Raw genomic sequence first — 21,052 nt, forward strand, 5'->3', positions numbered from 1 at the left:
AAACTATGATTGTGAACATGGTAAACATTATACCTGCTAAACATCAGCATGTAAGCATTGTCATTGTGCGCATGTTAGCATGCTGACGTTAGCATTTAGCTTGAAGAACCACTTTGTTTTTAGGAAAAACAGATATTTAATTTAGGATTCTTTTTTCTGTACCTACCTACTAGCAGTACAAATTATATCATTAATTAGCACACATACTTTTCTGAATTTGGATATGCTCTAAAGTTTCTTATGAATGACTGACACACAGTGCATAAAAACACCAACTTAAACTGTACATATTTAGCATTAGCACTAATTCAGATACCTTCTTAGCCACTTTTCAATGAATATACTATTACTCAGGGAGCCTTAGTGCTCCCTAAAACAGTGATGTTAGGGGTTCAACCTAGGAAGTTACTTAACTTGAACTAAATGTCATCAGGATCTTATCATTGTGTAAAAGCCAAACAATCTTTTCTTTCCTCAGAGCTATGGCTTCTTCCTGACACAAATGTTCATGCTTCACGCTTTGTAAATGCACTGTTTTTAAGCATGTCTTTGTTAGTGGGGAAAAAAAATGCTGTTTTCTCACCATTTCCTTTTCTTTACTCTGAATGCATGTTAACCAGGCAAGCAAAGTCCCTGCTTTTCTGTCATTCTACTCTGTTTTTGCTCACTTTTGTCACTCTGCGTTTCTGTCATGGGGCTCAAAATGGTTTCAAGTCTGTTTGAGAGGCATTACATGCAGTATAACACATACTTAACAACTCACTCAACACATACTTGTAGGTTTCCCATTTTTCAGACACACACTCCTCTTCTTGTGGGAAATTACAGTTTTAATGCCTTTTTTGCTACTACACTGTCATGTTTAATTAACTGCACCCTGCCTTTTTCAAATATTTAGAAACCATTTGTGTTTTTGCCCCAGGTTTCCTCACTGTGCACAAGTACAAAACTGGGCTGACTCAACTCCAGTGCTCTTTTAACGGAGAGTGAGAAGGTGAAGGTAGACAGACATAAGTAAAGTTAAGCTTAATGCAAATGTAAGTGCAAAAACACAAAAAGATATATTTGAGAGATGTGGCTTTTTATTTTGTAACGTGTGAAAGTCTGAGTATTGTCAGAAGATGGACATGCACACATACATGAATACTGGAGCTGAGTCCTCCCCTGAGTCTTCCCTTTCACTGCCTGTCACCAAATAGCACTTGCAGCAAGTCATTTCCATTGAGGCTGTTTGTAATTTTAATGTACTGTACATACAGTAACAGATTGATAGATTGTGATTTTGTATTCATATTGTAATTTGTATGTTAATGGAGTTAATCAGAGCCAAATTTGCTAATTTACTTTAAAACAAAGAGTAAAATGATTGTAGTTTTTTCTGCGGTATACACACTGTGATGATGTGATCGTAATTGACTAATATCAGGCTGCTTAAAGCAAATAGTTAAACATTTTAGGAAATGCACTTATTAGATTTCTTGTCAAGACTTAGATGAGAAGATTGATACCACTCACATGTCTGTACAGTAAATATGAAGCCAGGAAGACGGTTAGCTTAGCATAAAGACGGGAAACAGGGGGAAACGGCTAGCCTGGCTAGCACCTTGAAAGCTCACTAATTAACGCATTATATCTCATTTGTTTAATCTGTACAAAAACTGAAGTGTAAAACATGATGGGCTGTGGTTTTATGGGGATTTTGTGACCTTTGTTACATTTTGTGAACTTTGGACAGGCTAGCTGTTTGCCCCTGTTCCCAGTCTATATGCTAAGATAAGATAACAGGCCTTGTATTCACCATACTGTCATGAGAGTGGTATCAATCTTCTCATCTTAACTCTCGGAAAGAAACCAAACAAGCATATTTCCCTTAATGTCAAACCATTTTCTTTATTAGATGATCAAAATGGTATAAGGTGGCATTTTAGCATCACATCTGTGCTTCTCTTCCTGTTTACATAACACACTTTTTACTGACTGACTTCTTTTGAACGAATAAACCATCTTTCTGGCGATTCTTCTAATTTTCTGATTTGAAGATTGATGGCAGTTTTAGTAAGCATGTCCCGTATTTACTTGATTTCTCAGTGTGCATGCCAAGACTGTAGCACATAGTGTGTGTGTGTCTCTAAAGCATAAAATCACAATAAAAAACGGAACATGCAAACGTCAAACTGCTGCCAATCTGACCTGTCCTTTTTATTTTTGGCACAAAACAGCAACTGGGTTTTTTTTCTTGTGACTTCTTTGAGGTTTTACTATTTTTTTCTTTACCGTTTATCTCTCTTTTTAACACTGTAACTGATTTTGTGCACTAGTGTCAATAAAAAACGACCTTGTATGTTCGAAGAAAAAGGGACTCCAGAATTTTCTATAGAGGGAACCGATGTCCAACTACCCCTGCCACCCCCTCACACCCACCTACATACCCTCAACCTGCTTGAATTGTGACCCGTGTCTTGTGTTGTGGTAGCTAGACTGTAGAGTAGAGGTTATTTGTTTTGTTCGGCGTCGTTTGTTTGGCATGTGATCCGACCCGTTTCTGTGTTTTATGTTTTCTAGTTGTTTCACCTGTGTTTTTTGTTGTAGTAGTTATTTAGTTTTTTCTGTATGGTGGTAAGTTCTTTTATAGCACCCGTCACAGATCTGCACTCAGTGGTTGCCATGGTTTTACCCATGATCCAGTTTGGTGTATAGCAGTGGACTCTTTGGAAACTTTGCACCTGGGCAAGTATACAGTTACAACTTAGTACCATGTAGTAAACCTCTGTAGTGACTCTAGCTGTAGTGAAAAGTAGGTTTAACTTTTTATTCTTCTGTCCAGATCCCCAGAAGTAGATTTCAACTACAATCAAACCAGACTCCTATTAAAAAAACAGATGATTTTAGGTATCATCGCAACTAGCAAGACTATCACATATCTGTAGTGCATTGTAAGGGAAATGGAAAAGTTAATATAGTATTCATAGATTGTCATAATGCAGCCATAATACTCCTTCAACTAGGGCTGAAACTATTAGTTAATTAATCAATTAGTTGATCGAAAATTAAAACTATTTTGTTATTCAATTAATCGTTTAAGTAATTTTTCAAGCAAAAATGCCAACCATTCTCTGGTTCCAGCTTCTCAAATGTGATATGCGAGCGTTAACTGAATATCTTTGAGTTTTGGACCGTTGGTCGGTCAGAACAAGACTGTTTTGGGAAACTGTGATGGACATTTTCCCTATTTTCTGATATTTTATAGACCGATTAATCGGTTAATTGAGAAAATTATTGGCAGATTAACCAATCATGAAAGTAATCGTTAGTTGCAACCCTATTTTTATCCCTGGCTTACATTACATTATGGAGAATATAGATGTACCTTATTATCATTTATTTGCTCATAACATTATTTATTGCAACTTGGCAGTTTTTTAATATACACGACTGCATTATTTGTCTTTTTACTTACCCTTATAACGCACAGATATGGCCTTTATTAAGTCTTGCAAATAAACTGATAATCCATAGCTCCTTACTAACATCTACTTAACATTTATTGTTAATTTTCCTTCTTTTTATCCTTTTTTACTGTATTTTTTAACCATGTTTTAGATGAGGATCCAAATAGAGTAGATGCAGCCTCCTTCAGAATTGAGAGATCGTAGCATTTTTGTCATGTGGTGACCTGCTTGACATGACAGCTGCTCATTTTGGGTCCTGACCCATCCTTTAAGATTGATTGCGTAGCATTGTATAACCTTGAAATTCATCGCCATACAGGTTGGTTACATTTAGAGGGGAATATTTGGGGGATATGTTCATATCTTGAGCTTCTAAATGCAGGATGAATCTAGAAACCTTCTCCTCCCCTAAGAAGTGTCTGAGGAAAAAATGAAAATGTGACTATAAAAATTAAATGATAAGGAAGATGGCAGTGAATTTCATGAAAGTCGTTGAATGGCTTTTTTTATATCGTACACATAAAATCAATTTTAACTTCTTATCCTCTCCTACCATCTTCTCCCTGATCTCACTCTTTCTTCTATTCTTGTCCCCATCTCCCTCCCCTTTCCATTTTCCTATTTCCTCTCCTCCCCCAGAAAGTCCCGGTTCAGACGACTCTCCAGTGGGAAGTCCCCATGTGGTCGTTAACGGCAACGGCGCAGAAAATGGACAGGGGATGGGCAGCACCGGCGTCCTGGGTCTAGGTCAGAGTCCTGAGGGACGGCAGCTATCGCCTCTCACCAGCCCACTGCTCACTGACGCAGGATGTGTCCGCAACGATGATGAAGAGGAGGCGAGGAGGAAGGTGGGCATACACACAGGGAAAGGGTGGATTAAAAATTATATCTATGTTGTAGGTCTGCAGGTCTTACATTTTGCTAACTTAACGCAAGGTCATAACAGCTATGTGCATCATTAAAATTTAGATTTACGCATTTTCATCAACCACCACCCATATGTATAAAACATCTGAGAAATGCGCTCAAGAATGACCCTAAACTTTGATGTCAAAGTATCGCTTATAAAGATGATAAGATTCTGCCTCACAAAGGAAAATATGCTGTAGAGGCTGATGCAGGTGTTAAAACTTATTGCTAGTAATATTGTTTATGGTAATAAAACCCAATTCTCATAATTTATGTGCTGAGGACTTATGAACAGATTAAAGCTGTTTTCTATACAAAATACAAAGGAATTTATCAGTGGATGGATCAATCTTATCTTTTTGTTTGTGTCCAGAAGTTTCCCACAGACAAGGCCTACTTCATAGCCAAGGAACTGTTGACCACAGAGCGGACCTACCTCAAAGACCTGCAGGTCATCACAGAGGTACGGAGGACATTTATACACATTTCTATAGTTTCTTTAGATTATGTAGCAGAAGCTACTGGGATGAGTACAAAATCACTTTTTTGGTGGTGATAAAGTGTTTGTCTGTCCACTTGGTCTAACCTTGTCTATTGCCATGTCGATGCTAGCTGCAAGGCCATTCTCAACTGGCTGAGAGAGAGAGATATTTGAAAAGCCATCTGTGTTAAGACCAGGAGCTAGTCTGGCCAAGTGTAAACACATTCCCTAAAGTACACAGCCCTGCATAGCTCACAGAGAGGCCGTGAACCACGGTTGGTCTCTTTAAAGCCGCGGTACTGGAATAGTGAGTCAAAGCTGGTTATATGAGAGTCAGAATTTTGGGACAGTGAACCAAAGTTGGTCTTTTAAAAGCTCATGTGTTGGGACAGTGAGTCAGATTTGGTTTTGTGCAGTGCAAGTGCTGGGGTTTTTATAGCCTAAATATTGGGACAAGGAGCTTAAGTTCAGCTCTCTGTTCCAGTATTTTGGACTTTTTTATTCCCATCCCGAAAATGGGCTTTTATGTGCATTTACTTTGGCCCACGATTGAAGACTGAGGTTCAACGTCAGAGGCTTTATGAGCATTTTTCTTGTGCACGACAGATGACAGATTATTATAAGCATATTTAAGTTACTTTCTAAATGACATTCACTCTTGTTTCTCACAAGAAAGCAATGCTTGTGTTATAATTCACCTCCTTTTTAAGCTAGCAAACTTGTATCTTCTTTGTTCTTTAAGACTACGCAGACTATTCGCTCGCGGCTCTTTAGTTTACAAGTAAAACCACTTAAATCAGCACTCTGTGCATCTTAAATCCTGGGATGAAAGTGCAGCTTAATGTGGGTCAGACTTTGTCTTTGCCATTTATGTGATTCAACTTTACTGTCTGTCTGTTTTTACTTTTTAACACATGAGGGGAAGATCAGCAGCAGGAGGGTAATGAGTAGAGACCACCAATGGGGAAAGCACAGGTTCAAGACCCCATCACCTTAATATTATGAAGCTGCCCCTGACTTCTGACCTCGCTGTGGAGGGGAAAATATCACATTTCCCCTCTGTTGTGGCTTTTTCTGCCTCTCAGCTGTTTTTCTTCTCAACAGTAGTTTCCACCCTCTTTGATGTGGGAGGACGGCGTGAGCTGGCACTCTTAAATATTTTCTTTGGCTGGCACCATTCAGGTCTGAGATCCCACACCCATCCCTCCCTCTCTTTTCTCGCTGTCACCCTTCCTCTCTCCCACCGAGGCCTTGAAACAGATGGCCTCCTGTCTACACTAGCTGTCATAATCGTGTGTGATTTACTCTGAAGGGGAATATAACACCTCTGTGTCAGGGGTTGTAGTGCACTCGCTCGGGGCCAGGAGGATCATGTGTGTGTGTGTGTGTGTGTGTGTGTGTGTGTGTGTGTGTGTGTGTGTGTACTCCTGTGTGTGAGCTAGCTGATCCTCGGTGCAAACAAATACCATTGTGCCTTTAAGTCAAATCACTCATTCTGACCCACTGGCGTCCTATTCAAGGGTCTGTTGGGATCACAGCAGTAATGTGTGTGTTTGTGTGTGTGGTTCCTCATATACGTCACTTGTTATCACTGTCAGTGTCTGGTTTATGGGGATGTGTTACAGTGATTTAAACCTACATTCACATAATGTTTATCCAAAAAAATGATTTCTTAAATTTTTAAGAACTTGTATATAGTGCATTCATTTGTTTTAAAGCATGATTTTATTCCATAGGTCTAGTTTTACCATAACTACAACTAACATTTGTTTTCAGTATAGATAACCTTTAACCTTAAACTCATTCATTGCTTCACTGTAGAGCCGCTTGCATATTACTTCCCTTAATGTGGCTCTCAAATACAGCTATAATGACCCTCCAAACATAAACCAATCAATCACATTTGGTCTTTCTGAACGATTTGATTGCTCACTCTGAGAACCACACGGAGATAAGACCGTAGCTGGAGATGAACCTTGATTTAGAATTTTTAATGTCAGATGGTACTTTATTTTGAAAGTGTGAATATCTTAATTTTGTAAGCAATGCATGTTGACCACATGTGTGTGTTTGTCTTTTGTAGTCCTTCGAGAGTGGGGTGGGGAAAGATGAGGCCTTCCCAGACTCTGTTAAGAACCTGATCTCCACCAGCTACGATCCGGTCTACAAGTTTCACCAGGGATTCCTCAAAGAGGTGGAGCAGCGGCTGGCACAGTGGTCAGTATCTGTCTGTTTCCATGGAGACAGAAAATTATTACTGACATGAGCATCTGTAAAATGGCACACAATGCAAGCATCTACATAAAAATGCACCTACAGACTGCTTAATTCATTCATAAAAGCCAAGATTACATTTGATCCGTTTTTTTACAGATAATTAAATGACTAAAACTCAGCACAGAAAAACTGGAAAATGATAATCAAAAATAAGATAATGAGTTTAGCTGAGTTGAAGCAATTAAATAGGATTACTGGATGTAAACAAAACACATCCACCAGAAAAATGAGAAGGATTTTAAGACCAGATTAATGTTTGGCAATTTGCTATTGTGCTTTAGCAAGACAAAAACAAAGAAATTCACTCCACTGTAGTGTTTCTGTATCAGTATCTGTATCATGTTTCACGATAACAAGTCAAGGAAGCAAAAAACTTCAATGAAGGACAAATAAGGTGATTTGAATTCTGTGGATTCACTCATTTTCTTTAACCTGAGACAAATGGGATAATAACATTTTTTAAGTCGCATTCCACTCTCAGCATAATTCAAACCTAAGCCTAACCCTAAACCATGCCTTCACCCTGAATCAATAATGACATGTAAAGACTAATGTGACTTTGCATGAGAGCTAATGTGCACACGCAAAGTCCGCATTTTCTCCGGTGGGAATCTTGTCTGTGTTATTTCTGTAATGACAGACAGGAGGACACACACACACACACACACAAACCGTGCTTCTGTAGAGGGCCCAAGGACTTGCTGGTAAAATGAATGGGATTGTGGGAATTGATGAAGATTTTCCAGTCATGTGTGAGAAGAGTAGCTCTGGCCTGACATCTACTGGTGAATAAATGTTACTGCATGTGAAAGAAGATCTTAATTTCTCTTCTCTTTTAGGGAGGGTCGATCTAACGCCCACATTAAAGGAGATTATCAACGAATTGGTGACATTCTCTTGAAGAACATTCAGGGTCTTAGGGTAACTATATCTCCCTCTTTTTCTTTTGCACTATAACCCCTCGTTGTCAGTATAAGATTTGGATTACAGATGTAGAATTGTGAAACAAGAGCTTACAAGAGGTTGAAGGGTTGTTAAATAAATTTTGATTTTTGTCTTTGCTCCTGTCTATCTCTGCAGCAGTTGACAGTTCATCTTCAGAAACATTCAGAGTGCCTGGTCGAACTGGAACGGGCCTGCAGGTAGGTGCCACAGAACAAAACCATAAGTAAACTGTAAGCACAGGTCCAGTTATTGGCAGGTACTTAGCATTAAGTAAGTTAATGCACTTAATACAGTATAATATTGACAAGAATCTTTACCAGCCAAACTTTGAATGGAGGCTACTGGAAAGGCTAACATTATTAGCTTTCCAAAGTGATATTTAAAGGAAAAGTACAGAGCATTAATTTTCAAAAGAGTGCACAGCTTGATTTGCAACAACTTTGTCCTCACTTAGATCACTAACCTCATTTTCCTCTTGAAGTGTGTTTCAAAGGTGAAATACATGAGATTCAGTGTGCATGCAATCAGATCCTTCCTCGAAAGAAGTATAGTTTTATTTTATTTTAATTCATTTCATTGATTTATTTTTGTTTGTTTTAGTAAATGTATTGGTCAGGGACCACGTACATAAACATTAGTCATATACAAAGAGAAGAGAAGCTTTGTACCAAATTTAGCTACAAGCTAGTTTCCATCTGCAGTTCCTGAGCAGGTTTATTTTAGTGGGAGAGGAAGGACATCAAGAAGAAGAAACTATAAAAAATATGGAAGATGATGAAGATGATATGTCTCTATTCCCTTTTGTTGCCAAAAATGGTTTGTAGTTAGTTTGTCATAGGTGAAACCATTATACAGCAAGCTGCTGCAGAGTGAAGTCTAATTCCAGGTCGAGCATTTTGAAAAGCAACACTTTGCACTCTTCCCTCCTTGCTGTTCCTCAGGTCCAGTCGGAAGGCGGAGGCTCTGTGTCGAGACTTTGAGCAGCAGAGGGTTTGCTACCTGCCCTTCAACATCTTCCTCCTCAGGCCTCTCCACCGCCTGCTGCACTACAAACTCATCCTGGAGAGGCTCTGCAAGCACTACCCGCCCACCCACGACGATTTCAGGGACTGTAGAGGTACGGTTGGGCCTTTTTGTGTTAGTTTCTTTTTTATTTTCTCCACCTTCCCTCCCTTGCATGTATTTCTGTACATGTGAAACTGAATTTGTCTCCGTTTTTTACAACCATCTTTTCATCTTCCCTTCAGCGGCCCTGGCGGACATCTCAGAGATGGTGCTGCAGCTCCAAGGCACCATGATGAAGATGGAGAACTTCCAGAAGCTTCTAGAGCTGAAGAAAGATCTGACCGGCATCGACAACCTCGCCATCCCCGGGAGGGTTAGACTCTTTACATTTATTTACTGGGAGAGAAGATGTTATTAATAGAAGTGACTGACTTTGAAATAGTTAGTTTCCATGCTTGAGACGTAAACTATTCAGCTCTAAGACAAGACCTGCAAGATTTCCTCCATTCTGCTAATGTATGTATCTTGGCTTTCTCTGTTGCTGTCATAGTGTTTTATAGTATGTTTGTGTTTAACTTACAGGAGTTCATCAGGCTCGGCTGCCTCAGCAAGCTCTCAGGGAAGGGCCTTCAGCAGAGGATGTTTTTCCTGGTATGACATTTCAGCTACTTTTTGAAGTGAATCGAATATCCGCGATAGAAGCAAAAAAAAACTTCCACTTCTTCTCCTTTTTCTTCCCTCTCTTTGTCCTCTCCAGTTCAGTGATTCCTTGGTATACACCAGTCGAGGCATGACCCCGTCCAACCAGTTTAAAGTTCATGGCCAGCTGCCCTTGTATGGCATGACGGTACGTGACCGTATTCCCTTAGCAAAAACAGTTTGAGGAACTTCAAACACTGTACTGCAAGACTAACTGGTACAGAATTGGAACCTGCAAAGTTGTAATTCTTTACAAAAAGATTTAGGGCGCAATTGTGTAGGGTGCAATTGTTACAGTGGTTATGGGTTTTGTTTACATGCACGTACTGTACCAAATGTAGGATTACTGAGGTCTACCTCTAAGGAGCTGTGTGTTTTTGCAGATCAGAGAAAGTGAGGAGGAGTGGGGAGTCCCTCATTCGTTCACCTTGTTTGGACAGCGCCAGTCTGTGGTGGTGGCAGCCAGGTATACATCAACACACAAACGGCTAAACAATATGAAAATCAGCATTTTTTTTTACACAATTTTAGAAGAGTTTAAAAAAAAAAAAACAGCACAAATACAGATAATATTAAAACATCTAGTGTCAATGAAAGAAATGAAGGAATTAAAGAAAAGTAAATGAGTGGAAACATTACAAGAAGTGTTTCTAAGAATAATTGTTTTAAAGATTCATACAGGTCAGCCTCATAAAAAATGGATTTCTTCTCTACAGGACCTCTGCCACAGTTTGGTTGTCTTCTAATTAAATAGGACAGTGTGACCTGTTTTCCATTCAGTTACTGATTAAAAAGTTTAATGTCTGTCTGTGGCTGTAAAACAGATTGTATTGCGTAATGCAGACTTTATTATGACTTTTTACTGTATTGATCAGACATTTAGTGACTTTTTAGAATGGTGACAAATGATTTTCTTTCTTTCTCTCTCTGTAATTGATGTTTCTTTTTCTGTGTTTCTCATACTTTGTCATTACCTAATTTCAGTAAACACTTTTAAGCACAATCTCTCACTCATTTTCTCTCTATGTCATCTTTTCCGTCTGTGCCCAGCTGTGCGTCAGAGATGGAGCGGTGGGTGGAGGACATCAGGATGGCCATTGACCTGGCAGAGCAGAGCAGCAGCCCAAACACTGACCTGCTGTCCACCAGCCTCTCTGACAACAGTAAGTGTGCCCTCTGCTGCATGTGTGATAGACTCACCATGGACTTGTGTTTCAGTCTGCCTGCAAGCCAGCACCTCACTAGAATAGGTCTGTGTTTCCCCTCAGATTTTTATTGATATAGAGGATTTGAACCATCAATCCAGAATGACTGCTACTCTAACCTGCTAACTACTTCCTGCCCAAACACCACTTAATCATCAAAGTATTGCAGGACTGTCTGAAACACTGTGGGAACCAGAAAGTTCAGAAATAAAAAGTCCCACTGGAGAGTTTTTTCTGAATGTTTTGTCACCCATGACGGCTTTGCTTGCCAAAACCTCCCAGCTGAAGTTAATGTGACACGGGGACTTCAGCTGGGACCTGTTAGCTGTACTGATCATATTTACTTTCATCACTAAGGTATTTCTTTAAGGGAAATGAATCATCTCTTTATCTATAGTCCACATAACTATGCACTTCCCACAGACTGAGGATATATTTCAATCCTTCCGTCCCTTTCTTTTCCTCTACAGACAGACGGCTGCCTCATGAATAATCCCACTGAATTGTTCCAGGTGGTCTTTCATCATATTTTTAAATGTCACCTGTAGGTCCAGGCCCCAGCTGTCGCCCCCTTTTCTTCTTTTTCCTCATTGTTTATCTTAAACGTCTGTCACTGTGTTCAATGAGGCCTCCACCTGGTGAACTTTGGTGTGACATCTCCATTGTCCCTCAGCTAAATCGCCTGCTATGTACATTTATAACTCAAACAGTTAAAGAGTATTAACTTACAAGTAACAACAAAAGGGTCATTTTTCTCCTTTCTTTGGTGCAGACTGCATTGAAATTGCTTTGATCACTGTTTTGGCTCAGCACTTTGTCCTGTATCGAAGATCTGCAGCCATTTTTCCTGTTTGTGCACACATTTTCAGACTGTTGTGAGCTGAATCTTAACATTTTATTTATCTGTCATGATTTGATTCATGTATGCTTTTAAATATTTTTCTGTGTTTGCTGTCAGCACACTAAAATAGCAAAAATGAGTATGTGGCAAGGATAGCTCAGTTAGATGTACTCAATAATAGCCAGAGTGAATCTATTAAAGCCAGATTGCTGTTACAAAATTACATCCAAGTCTAATAAATGGGTCTGCGACCTAAAAAGCCAAAGCACGAGGCCCGAACCAAGCGTAGTATGCTGCTGCTCTGGATCCAGACAAGTTGTGGTAATTTCCACTTTCAGCTGCAACCAGTTAAAATACAGAACATTAGCCCTTTATGTGTAACAAAACAATCTTCAGGATGTTGCAGAGCTAGTTTCTCTGGGTTTAGTCCTGATGTGATCCATCAGTTTATCAACAATAGGACTGGAGGTTTTAGGAAAAGTATAAAGCTTTATATTTCATTTTACACTCCATTTTAATAATTTAGCTAACTGTATGATTTATTGATGTATTCAGTTTTGTGTATTTTTGACTTGTTTGGCAACCTTTTACTACATTTTGTCAGTTACAGGGGTCCACAGCTCAGACAAGATTTGTGAAGAGGAGTTTAAGACCAAAACCTGAAATATATTAGTCACTATTTCAAAAACACAGATGATACTATATTTTAAAGACTGACTGTGTTAATAGGAAGCCATAATGTGCTTTATCTTGATGCCAACAATGTTATTTCTTTAAAACCCCTAGAATTAATAATTAATTATCCTTATAACTGTGTTTGTTTTTATTTGATTGTAATCATCAATCAAATAATCTCATGTCTCTTTAACAGACTTTGATCAACATGTGTTGTTTTTAAAAGTGCTCTATGGATAAATTGACTGTACACATGAGTTAAATAAATGGTGGTTAGTTTATGTGTCCTACATCTTTTAACTCGTACCCAGTGAGAGCTCAGTTCTCTCTGCTAACCAGCATGTTTGAACTGCCCATTGTTCCCCAGAGCTGTCGGAGGATGGCGGGGCTGAGCTGGAGTCGGAGGAGGAGCTCTGCGGCTCGCGCTCGTCCCTGGAGCGTCAGGGTCACCGTGGTAACACCACCGTGCACGTCTGCTGGCATCGCAACACCAGCGTGTCCATGGTGGACTTTAGTGTTGCTGTGGAGGTACCTGACTGTGTTTGTGTCTCTTTAATTGTCTTCAGCTGTTTGTTTTTCCACACATCACATATCTATGTTTCCTCTTAGGCCTTGTAGCTGTGGAGTCCAGTCTTCTGTTTTTGTCCAGTGCGTTCAGCTCTGTGCATTGTCCGTCCTGGTCCTCTTCTCCACAGGCAAAGGACCATTGATTCATTGTCCTTTGTCTGACTTTTCTTCTCATGTCTGTGTTTTTGTCCTTTTCTCTCTTCTATACCTCCATCTTTACCTCTTTCACCGTGTGTCTGTCCTGTCTCCACCTTCCGTTTGTCTGTTTGTCCATTTCCCCCTCTGTCCACGCTGACATTGCTAGAGGCCAGTAGTCTGGCCAGTGAGTTGACAGGCCCCTGTCTCTCTCTGTGGTTTGCTGGTACAAAACACACAGCCTGTCCTTTAGTGACACCTGCTGGAGTAGAGAGGGACTGCAGAAGCAAAAATGTACTGATCCATGTAGGGAAAGTTTTCTGAAAATATGTATCCTAGAATTTACAATTATGTTACATGGATGTCAGACTGTATGTCCTGGTTTTACACGAGTGTAGTGACGGAGTGTAATTAGAGCTAACAGATTTTTCTCTCCTGTCTCTTTTCCCCATTTCTAACATTTTAATGGAACCTGTGACTGTTTCACTTGATTTAGCCTTGGATGTCTTTTGTTGACGCCGTTCTCTTCTCTTTCCTCCTCTTTTGTGCTTCCAGAACCAGCTGTCTGGTAACCTGCTGAGGAAGTTTAAGAACAGCAATGGCTGGCAGAAACTCTGGGTGGTCTTCACCAACTTCAGCCTCTTCTTCTACAAGTCACACCAGGTTAGATATATACAGTGACAATGCAATGAAAAGGACACATGATGAAGTGGTATTAGAATTGGTCTGATAAGGGAAAGTGGGAGGATGGGCCTTCGGATTAAATGCATTATGATTGCTACTAACTGAAGATGCATAAAGATGATTATTGAGGATCTCCTGTGCTTCTGGCTCGTCTGCTCACAGGACGACTACCCTCTGGCCAGCCTTCCTCTGCTGGGCTACTCTGTCACCGTCCCGTCTGAGTCGGAGAACATCCACAAAGACTACGTCTTCAAACTCCACTTTAAATCCCACGTCTACTACTTCAGATCAGAGAGCGAGTACACCTTTGAGAGGTAGTGATGGGGATGGGTTGTGGTTTCTGTATGTATATTGCTTCACTTTGACACCAACAAAAGTCTATAATTAACTCAATAACAGAGATGCGTAAGATATTAAGATTGTATCTAGCACTACTTTGTTAAACTTTTTTTAAAAACCTGTCACCTGCTGCAAATAACAAAAATATATGTATTTTACCACTTAAAGACAAAATAATAGCAAATATTAACATATACCTTAGTGTAGTCCATCTATACACTATTCAAAATATATATACATATATAGCATATAATGTACCAAATACTAATATGTACTTAAGTGGCTCTTTATAATAGTAAAGTTCAGTACTAATGGCTGTAAATAGTTTTTTATAAACACGAAATGTTATATCACCACCATTGTTTTAATTTTTCTCGTCTCCAGGTGGATGGAGGTGATCCGCAGCGCCACCTGCTCTGCCAGCCGCTCGCTGCCGAGCACCAGGAAAGACCTTTACTGATGAACCTGCCTCCCTCTGCCCCCCCTGCACAGAGACTTCAGGCTGCACAAACACAAGAAAATACTCTTATTATTGTTGATTTACACACACACACACACGTCACTCAGAGGTCCTCCCACTTCACCTCCTGTACCCCACCCTCTTACTACACACTTTCTGCACCACTAGTGTCTAAATAGAGACAAACTGTCTGTGATGGCATTTGTCCACGACGTGATTCATAATGTAATTTCATTTTTTTCTACGCCAAACTGGCAGCAGTTTTCCTTTACAGACTTTTTATTTTTTTGTTTGTGCCATTGAGTGTTGTTCACATGCACACATATGGATTTAATATTCACCCCAACAACATATCCTGTTTACAGTAAGAATGATTTTATCTTTATGATAAACCTGAATGAAACATGTGGGATTTACCAGAAGTATTTGGGACACTGAAGCATGAGTTTGTGCACCATATTGTATTTGCGTTTTATATGTTTCCTTGGTAAATATTCCTGTACAACGACACGTTTGTGCTGAGAATTAAAATAATGTATATAAAATGCTTGAATAAGACCTAAACCAGGATTTTAAACTATATGTGGAAAACTGCATGTGAACACACTCATGGTGATGAGAGTATTTTTGTTTGTATGACAATCTATATATAATTTAGATGAATTCGATGTGATGCCAGTTTGGACACAATTAGAAAACATCCATCTTTTCCTTTTTTGTAAGGTAACTTTTTGTACAGTACTTTGATACACTGTGAAATGTTCTGTTTTTTCACGTTTTCCCTGTAAGTTTAGTTTTGTTTAAAAGGACAAATGACTTCCAAACTGCTTCCAACGCCAACAGAGATTTCACTGGTTTGTTTGCCAAATACCTTCTCTTCTGTACTCTAGTTTTCTGGATTTTACTATTCTAAATAAAGATGAGAAAAGATTGTGTTCATATGAAAAGACAATTCAGAAACTGATGTCTTTTGTTTTAATCAAGTTTTCATACGGTTGAAGATGATGAGAAACAATTCAGGAAAAATCTATTGTGTTTAAAGAAAAAAAATATAAAAGCAAAGCAGAATGTAATCGCAGGTACAACAGAGGAGGTACTGTATAAGGATGAGGGGTAACTTCAAGTAACCAAACACACAACCTTTGGTGTTTGATAGTGCCTTATTTGAATGTTTTTGTCAAACCTGTTTTTATGTATGAAAATGTTACACAGGTGATACATCAGCTCATCAACTAAAATTAATTAAGCAGGTTGTTTTTTTAAAGAGACAGTACTGCACTGTAGGAACCGGACCAGAACACCAGCCTCCTAGTCTGATCTTCATATTATATATATATATTTTTTTTTTAATGTATTCCATTTGAGCTTTAATCATGAAGTACAATGAGCAGTCTTTCCTATCTTTCTTTTCAATGTTTCCTTATATTGCTCTTAGGCTGAAAAAGTAAGAATTCCCAAGATTTTAGCCTTGACAAGGCAAAATTAGACACTGCCGCTATGGAGGCTGATCTGTATAGAGGTATAAGACTTTGTGGACCATATTTGCCATCTACTAAGGATCTGCTCTTCTTGTTCCCGCAAGCTACATCAGTCTCGTGCTTCTCTGGTCACATACTCAAGCCCGTGATCTCCATGTGAGTCATAGCTTTCATATTTTGGCAGCGAGGGCCAGTCTGGCTGGTATGTTGTCGTGCTGTACACAAACGCCTCTGTGATGCTTCCTGCTGCCGGCCTCTCCTCTCCCTCCGTCTGCCCCACCCACTCCTTCACCTCCAGTTCGACCAGAGTCCGCTGGTACATGGTGGGAACCCCTTCAAAGGCGTCCAGGAATTTCAGCATTTGGTCGTCCACTTTGTAGATCTCTCCTTGGACTCGGTGACCCTGGCCGGGGATGGTGAGGAGGAATGGGATGTTGTACTTGCCGGCGATCACTAGCGGGTAGTTCTGGGTGGTGCAGGCCGAGGCGAGGAACTCCGCCTTACCATTGGCGCTTTCAAACATACGGTAGTAGTTGGGCTGCCCCTTCTTCAGGGTGCCATAGACGAAGACACGAGCCATGTGGATGCAGGAGGGCAGACAAACCTGTAAAACAAAACAATGAAGAAGTGTTGGGGTAGAAGTTGAGCAACTTTCCACCATGTTTTTACTGGGAATGTTATCACAAAAGATACAGACCCACAAAATAAAAGAAAACAGAAGCAGAATACTGCTGAAGAACACCAATGTGTGAATAAAACCCCTCCGAACATGGAGTTGATTGACAGACAATTAATCAGCAACTACTTTGATAATGAATTGATCATTTTACAAATTTTTTAAATCAAAGCATTCTATGATTCCAGATTCTCACATATGAGGATTTTCTGCTTTTCTTTGTCATATTTGACAGTAAACTTTGGGTTTTGGACTGTTGGCCGACTAAGACAAGACATTTGAATACATCTTCTTGAGCTATGGCAAATTATAATGGGCATTTAATATTTAGGACTTTTATAGCCAAAACGATTCATCAAAACAACAATCGGCAGATTAATCAATAAAGAGCTGAATAACTTTTGTTACTGTTGGTGGACTAATCAAAGACCAAGGAAACACTGTCATGGATGCAAACCAACTTTAACCAGGCATGTTGTCAATACTGGAATAAACAACCTAAAAACATAAAGAATAGTAGTAGAAAATAGAGAAAAAAGTCATTTTTCTTGCCTGTAAGTGGTGACATCTACATCTAAGTGTAAAACGCACGTGGTCTGAGAATGTCGTTTTATGGGATGTCTTGAATAAACACCTACATTTTTTTTTATCCCATCTATCACTGTGTGAACAAAACCTCCCTGTTGGCTCTGGTTAGATTGTTTGAGTGTTTAAGATGCATGAGGGTCTCTGCGACCTTAAGGCCTGCTCTAACTGAAGCTCTTTGGACTTTGTTATCGCAAAGTACATCCAGCTCAATAATTAATTCACTGTCAAGAGATAATCTCTAACAGACACTGTTGTCTTAAGATCATTAAAGCTGGGAGAGCTCATTCAACAACACAGCATGTGGAGGATAAGAGACACAGTTTGCACAGTAAACACATTGCCTACATATACATGAATGTATACAGTCTGTAAGCTGCATGCAACAGAAACACCTGACAACCAAAGGTGGAAGAAGTACTAAGATCATTTACTTAAGTAAAAGTAGCAATACTACAGTGTAGAAATACTCCTGCATTCAAGATCTTACTTAAGTAAAAGTATCAGCATCAAAATATACTTTAAGTAGCAAAAGCAAAAGTACTCATTATGCATTCATAATAATATATATTATTGGATTATAATTATTGATGCATTAGTGTGTATATCACTTTAATGTTGCAGGAGGAAAAAGGTGGAGCTTATTTGAAATACTGTATACTGCTGGGTATCTATATCTCTTAGATACATCATATCTTATTTGTTGATAATATTTTGTAGCTGAATCTCTAAAGTATACATACATACATCTAGTGGAATAAAAAGTACAGTATTTCCCTCTGAGATGTAGTGGGGTAGAAGCATACTCGCTCCTTATTGCTCGCGTGACATATCAAAACTAAATAAAACACGTTTAAAGCGCGTGCGTGAACTGCTTTACAACGCAAATAATAACACGCCCGCGCACGACTCCTGTCCTACACCTTTCCCTAAAGAAGTAAAGTCTTACCATGAAAGTAATGAAGATGCCAGTTTGCAGTTCTTCTTCCGTCACGTTCAGATCCTGTGATTATGACGAGTCCGCGAACAGCGCATGCGTGGTACAATTCAGATAAGCTGGTGGAAAACAAAAGATGGCGCTAAAGTGACGAGGAAAACAAGCAGTGGTACGTCTAATGGTAATACTGTACTCAGTTTTGAGGTACTTGTACTTTCCATTTTATACTCTTTCATACTTCTACTCCACTACTTTTGGAGGCAAATATTGTAGTTTAACTCCACTCCACGTTTCACTCGGCAGTGTAAGTAGTTAAAATGATCCCCACCAGTAATTCTACGGCCTAATGTAATGGGCCATTGCGCATAATGAGCACTTGTACATTTGGTACTTAAGTTTATTTGATGCTAATACTTTTGCTTAAGCAACACCAACTACCAAGTGTAGAGCTGATTATTTTTTTATGTTGTGTTATGGGTTTAATTATTTATTTAAAAAATAAACTAGATTAATATTTAAAGAATTAAGTAACTGAAATATCCTGGGTGGACGTGGTGGTAATGATAATTGCTGTTGTTATATATTTATTATTATCATTGTTTAAGTTTATTTTATTTATAATTTTGGACTGTTAATTATTTTACTTTCCTCCTCTTTTTAAATGTATTTTAATATTTCAAATACTGTTTAAATTTTGAGCTGTATTTTGTGTATGAAAGGTGCTATATTATTATTATAATATATATTATAATTACATTATATTATACATACTATATTCTTCTTCTTCTCTATTATCATTATCATTAATAGTAATAATGATAATAATAATAATAATAACAACAACGTAGAAATAGCACTCAACTCTGAGCAATGAGTTTGATCTGATGTTTGAAATGAAACATATATCCAAGAGATGGCACTAAAGAAAAGCAGTTAAGTGAGGACACATTGCAAGTGAACAAATTAAATGTTAAAGTTAAAATACTGAGTGAAACAGTAACTCTCACTAGTAAACAAAATAAAAACCACTCATTTAAAAACAAGTGGGATTTAAAATACAGCACAGGCATATAAATGAAGAGTTGTAAGTGTTCACCAGGCCAACAAGAAAACAGATAATATTAATAATTTAAAAATGTAATAAAGTAATCACCTATATTCCCAAATTCCTAATAGATAGTTTGTATAATGACTACTAGATATACTTCCACTGCTAATTAGTTAGGCATGGTCTTTGTAGTGAGGGCTGTAAACTAAAAGTAAGAAAAGAAACCAATATTCAATAATTAATCATCTATAATAAAAGGGAGATTTGCACCGCTGGCTCCATTAAAACCCCCTTAACATAACAAAAATATAACAAGGCTGTGCAACAATAATATAATCATACCAGAGGAAAACATTAAAACAAATTACACTGAACTCTTTAAACTTAATTCATGAGTTCAGCACCTCTTTAATACTTGGGCAAATTGGAGCCAAAAGGACAACGGCCTCATTACTGTCCATACAGCCAATTTCAGTTACCACACTGGATCCCAGTAAACAAATAAAGATTATTACTGTGGCATTATGAGCACAGCAGATAGATCTCACAAAAATTAAGTTGAAGTTGTCTCAAGAGGAGATAATGTTTCCTCTGACAGACACTGTTAAAGACACACATTCTTCATCCTGTCTCACTCCTCTGACTGCAGGCTCACCTGTGAGCACTTGTTGAGGTAACTGGGACAATAACTCAGCTCAGGAATTAAAGTCCATCCATCTTTGCCTTAACAGACACTTCACATTCAGTCTAATGGAGAGAACAGCCTTCAGACTCTGCCCACGCAAGCTACAAATGTCTACTTTCAGACAGAGACACTGCTTCTGGTGAAGCAATAAGAGAAGAAAAAACAGCTTCAGTGGTTGTCTATGCCATGCTTTAGTGGTATGAAACAAACAACTAAAAGTACAGTGAGTAATATCTCAAAGGTAATGAAGGAAGATAGGAAAATAGAGTTTAAAGGATAATGAAGGGAGTGAAATAAACGTTAAACTTCAGTAAATTCTCTTTTTGTCATCCTTTCTCTAGAAAACAGACAACTTTGGGTTTTTGTGCTTTTCCCGATGCCCTGTAAGATTATTTTAATGTTTTTTTTCAACCAGATTTATACTGTACTTTTTTTGTGTTTATGTTGGTGGACATGTAGTATGATAGTCTGTACACCAACTGACTCTCTTTCTTTCTCTTAATAGAGCTGAAAAGGAAATATAAAATAGAATATAAAGCACCTCTATACCCTCCTTTTTCTCTCTTATCCAATTACAGTGAGGTACATTGTTTTATATGAATTTTTTAAATGTTTTATGTATCTAATGCATGTTAGAGTTTAAGTTACTTCCCCAGATGATATATTTTTTAAAGCACTAGATGGGAATACAGCAAATGTGCATCAGAACATTTAAACTCATGAATAAAATGGTAAATATGTTGTTGATAATAACAGACTTACAGCAGACAGAGAAGACTGTGTGCTACATTACGATATGCACTGCAAAATGCCATTTATGTAGGCCTATTGTAAAGATTTGTTATACAAATTAGAAGTACAATTAATTAATTAATTCCAGACAATAAAAAACCCAGTAATTAATAATCATAATTTCAAATGTCGGCTATTTAATTGTCCACAGGAGGCGCTCTCTCAACAAGCCCTCAGCAT

The 21,052-nt window shown here is 38.5% G+C and overlaps 2 protein-coding genes across 4 annotated transcripts in view; one reads left to right on the plus strand and one right to left on the minus strand.

Moving 5' to 3' along the window:
- Positions 1–15,623, plus strand: part of LOC122871776 (FERM, ARHGEF and pleckstrin domain-containing protein 1-like) — a 59,001-nt gene extending 43,378 nt beyond the window's left edge. For 2 of the 3 annotated variants that reach the window (XM_044187137.1, XM_044187136.1), the window contains exons 14-28: positions 4,089–4,297; positions 4,732–4,821; positions 6,923–7,056; positions 7,956–8,037; positions 8,197–8,258; positions 9,003–9,178; positions 9,309–9,439; positions 9,649–9,717; positions 9,824–9,913; positions 10,149–10,231; positions 10,816–10,928; positions 12,854–13,014; positions 13,744–13,851; positions 14,035–14,186; positions 14,596–15,623. In XM_044187137.1, the coding sequence (XP_044043072.1) occupies positions 4,089–4,297; positions 4,732–4,821; positions 6,923–7,056; positions 7,956–8,037; positions 8,197–8,258; positions 9,003–9,178; positions 9,309–9,439; positions 9,649–9,717; positions 9,824–9,913; positions 10,149–10,231; positions 10,816–10,928; positions 12,854–13,014; positions 13,744–13,851; positions 14,035–14,186; positions 14,596–14,671 (1,736 nt within the window). In that variant the 3' untranslated portion in view covers positions 14,672–15,623. The remainder of the gene's footprint in view (positions 1–4,088; positions 4,298–4,731; positions 4,822–6,922; positions 7,057–7,955; positions 8,038–8,196; positions 8,259–9,002; positions 9,179–9,308; positions 9,440–9,648; positions 9,718–9,823; positions 9,914–10,148; positions 10,232–10,815; positions 10,929–12,853; positions 13,015–13,743; positions 13,852–14,034; positions 14,187–14,595) is intronic. The other variant, XM_044187139.1, reaches the window with a different exon arrangement.
- LOC122871778 (gamma-glutamylaminecyclotransferase-like) lies at positions 15,602–18,507 on the minus strand. The gene is made up of 2 exons (XM_044187151.1): positions 18,360–18,507; positions 15,602–16,753 (listed from the first exon to the last, which is right to left on the minus strand). The coding sequence occupies exons 1-2, from the start codon at positions 18,360–18,362 to the stop codon at positions 16,259–16,261; spliced, it is 498 nt and encodes a 165-aa protein (XP_044043086.1). The 5' UTR covers positions 18,363–18,507; the 3' UTR covers positions 15,602–16,258.
- Positions 18,508–21,052: the final 2,545 nt, after the last annotated feature.

This window comes from Siniperca chuatsi, linkage group LG24, assembly GCF_020085105.1.
Source record: "Siniperca chuatsi isolate FFG_IHB_CAS linkage group LG24, ASM2008510v1, whole genome shotgun sequence".
NCBI lineage: Eukaryota > Metazoa > Chordata > Actinopteri > Centrarchiformes > Sinipercidae > Siniperca > Siniperca chuatsi.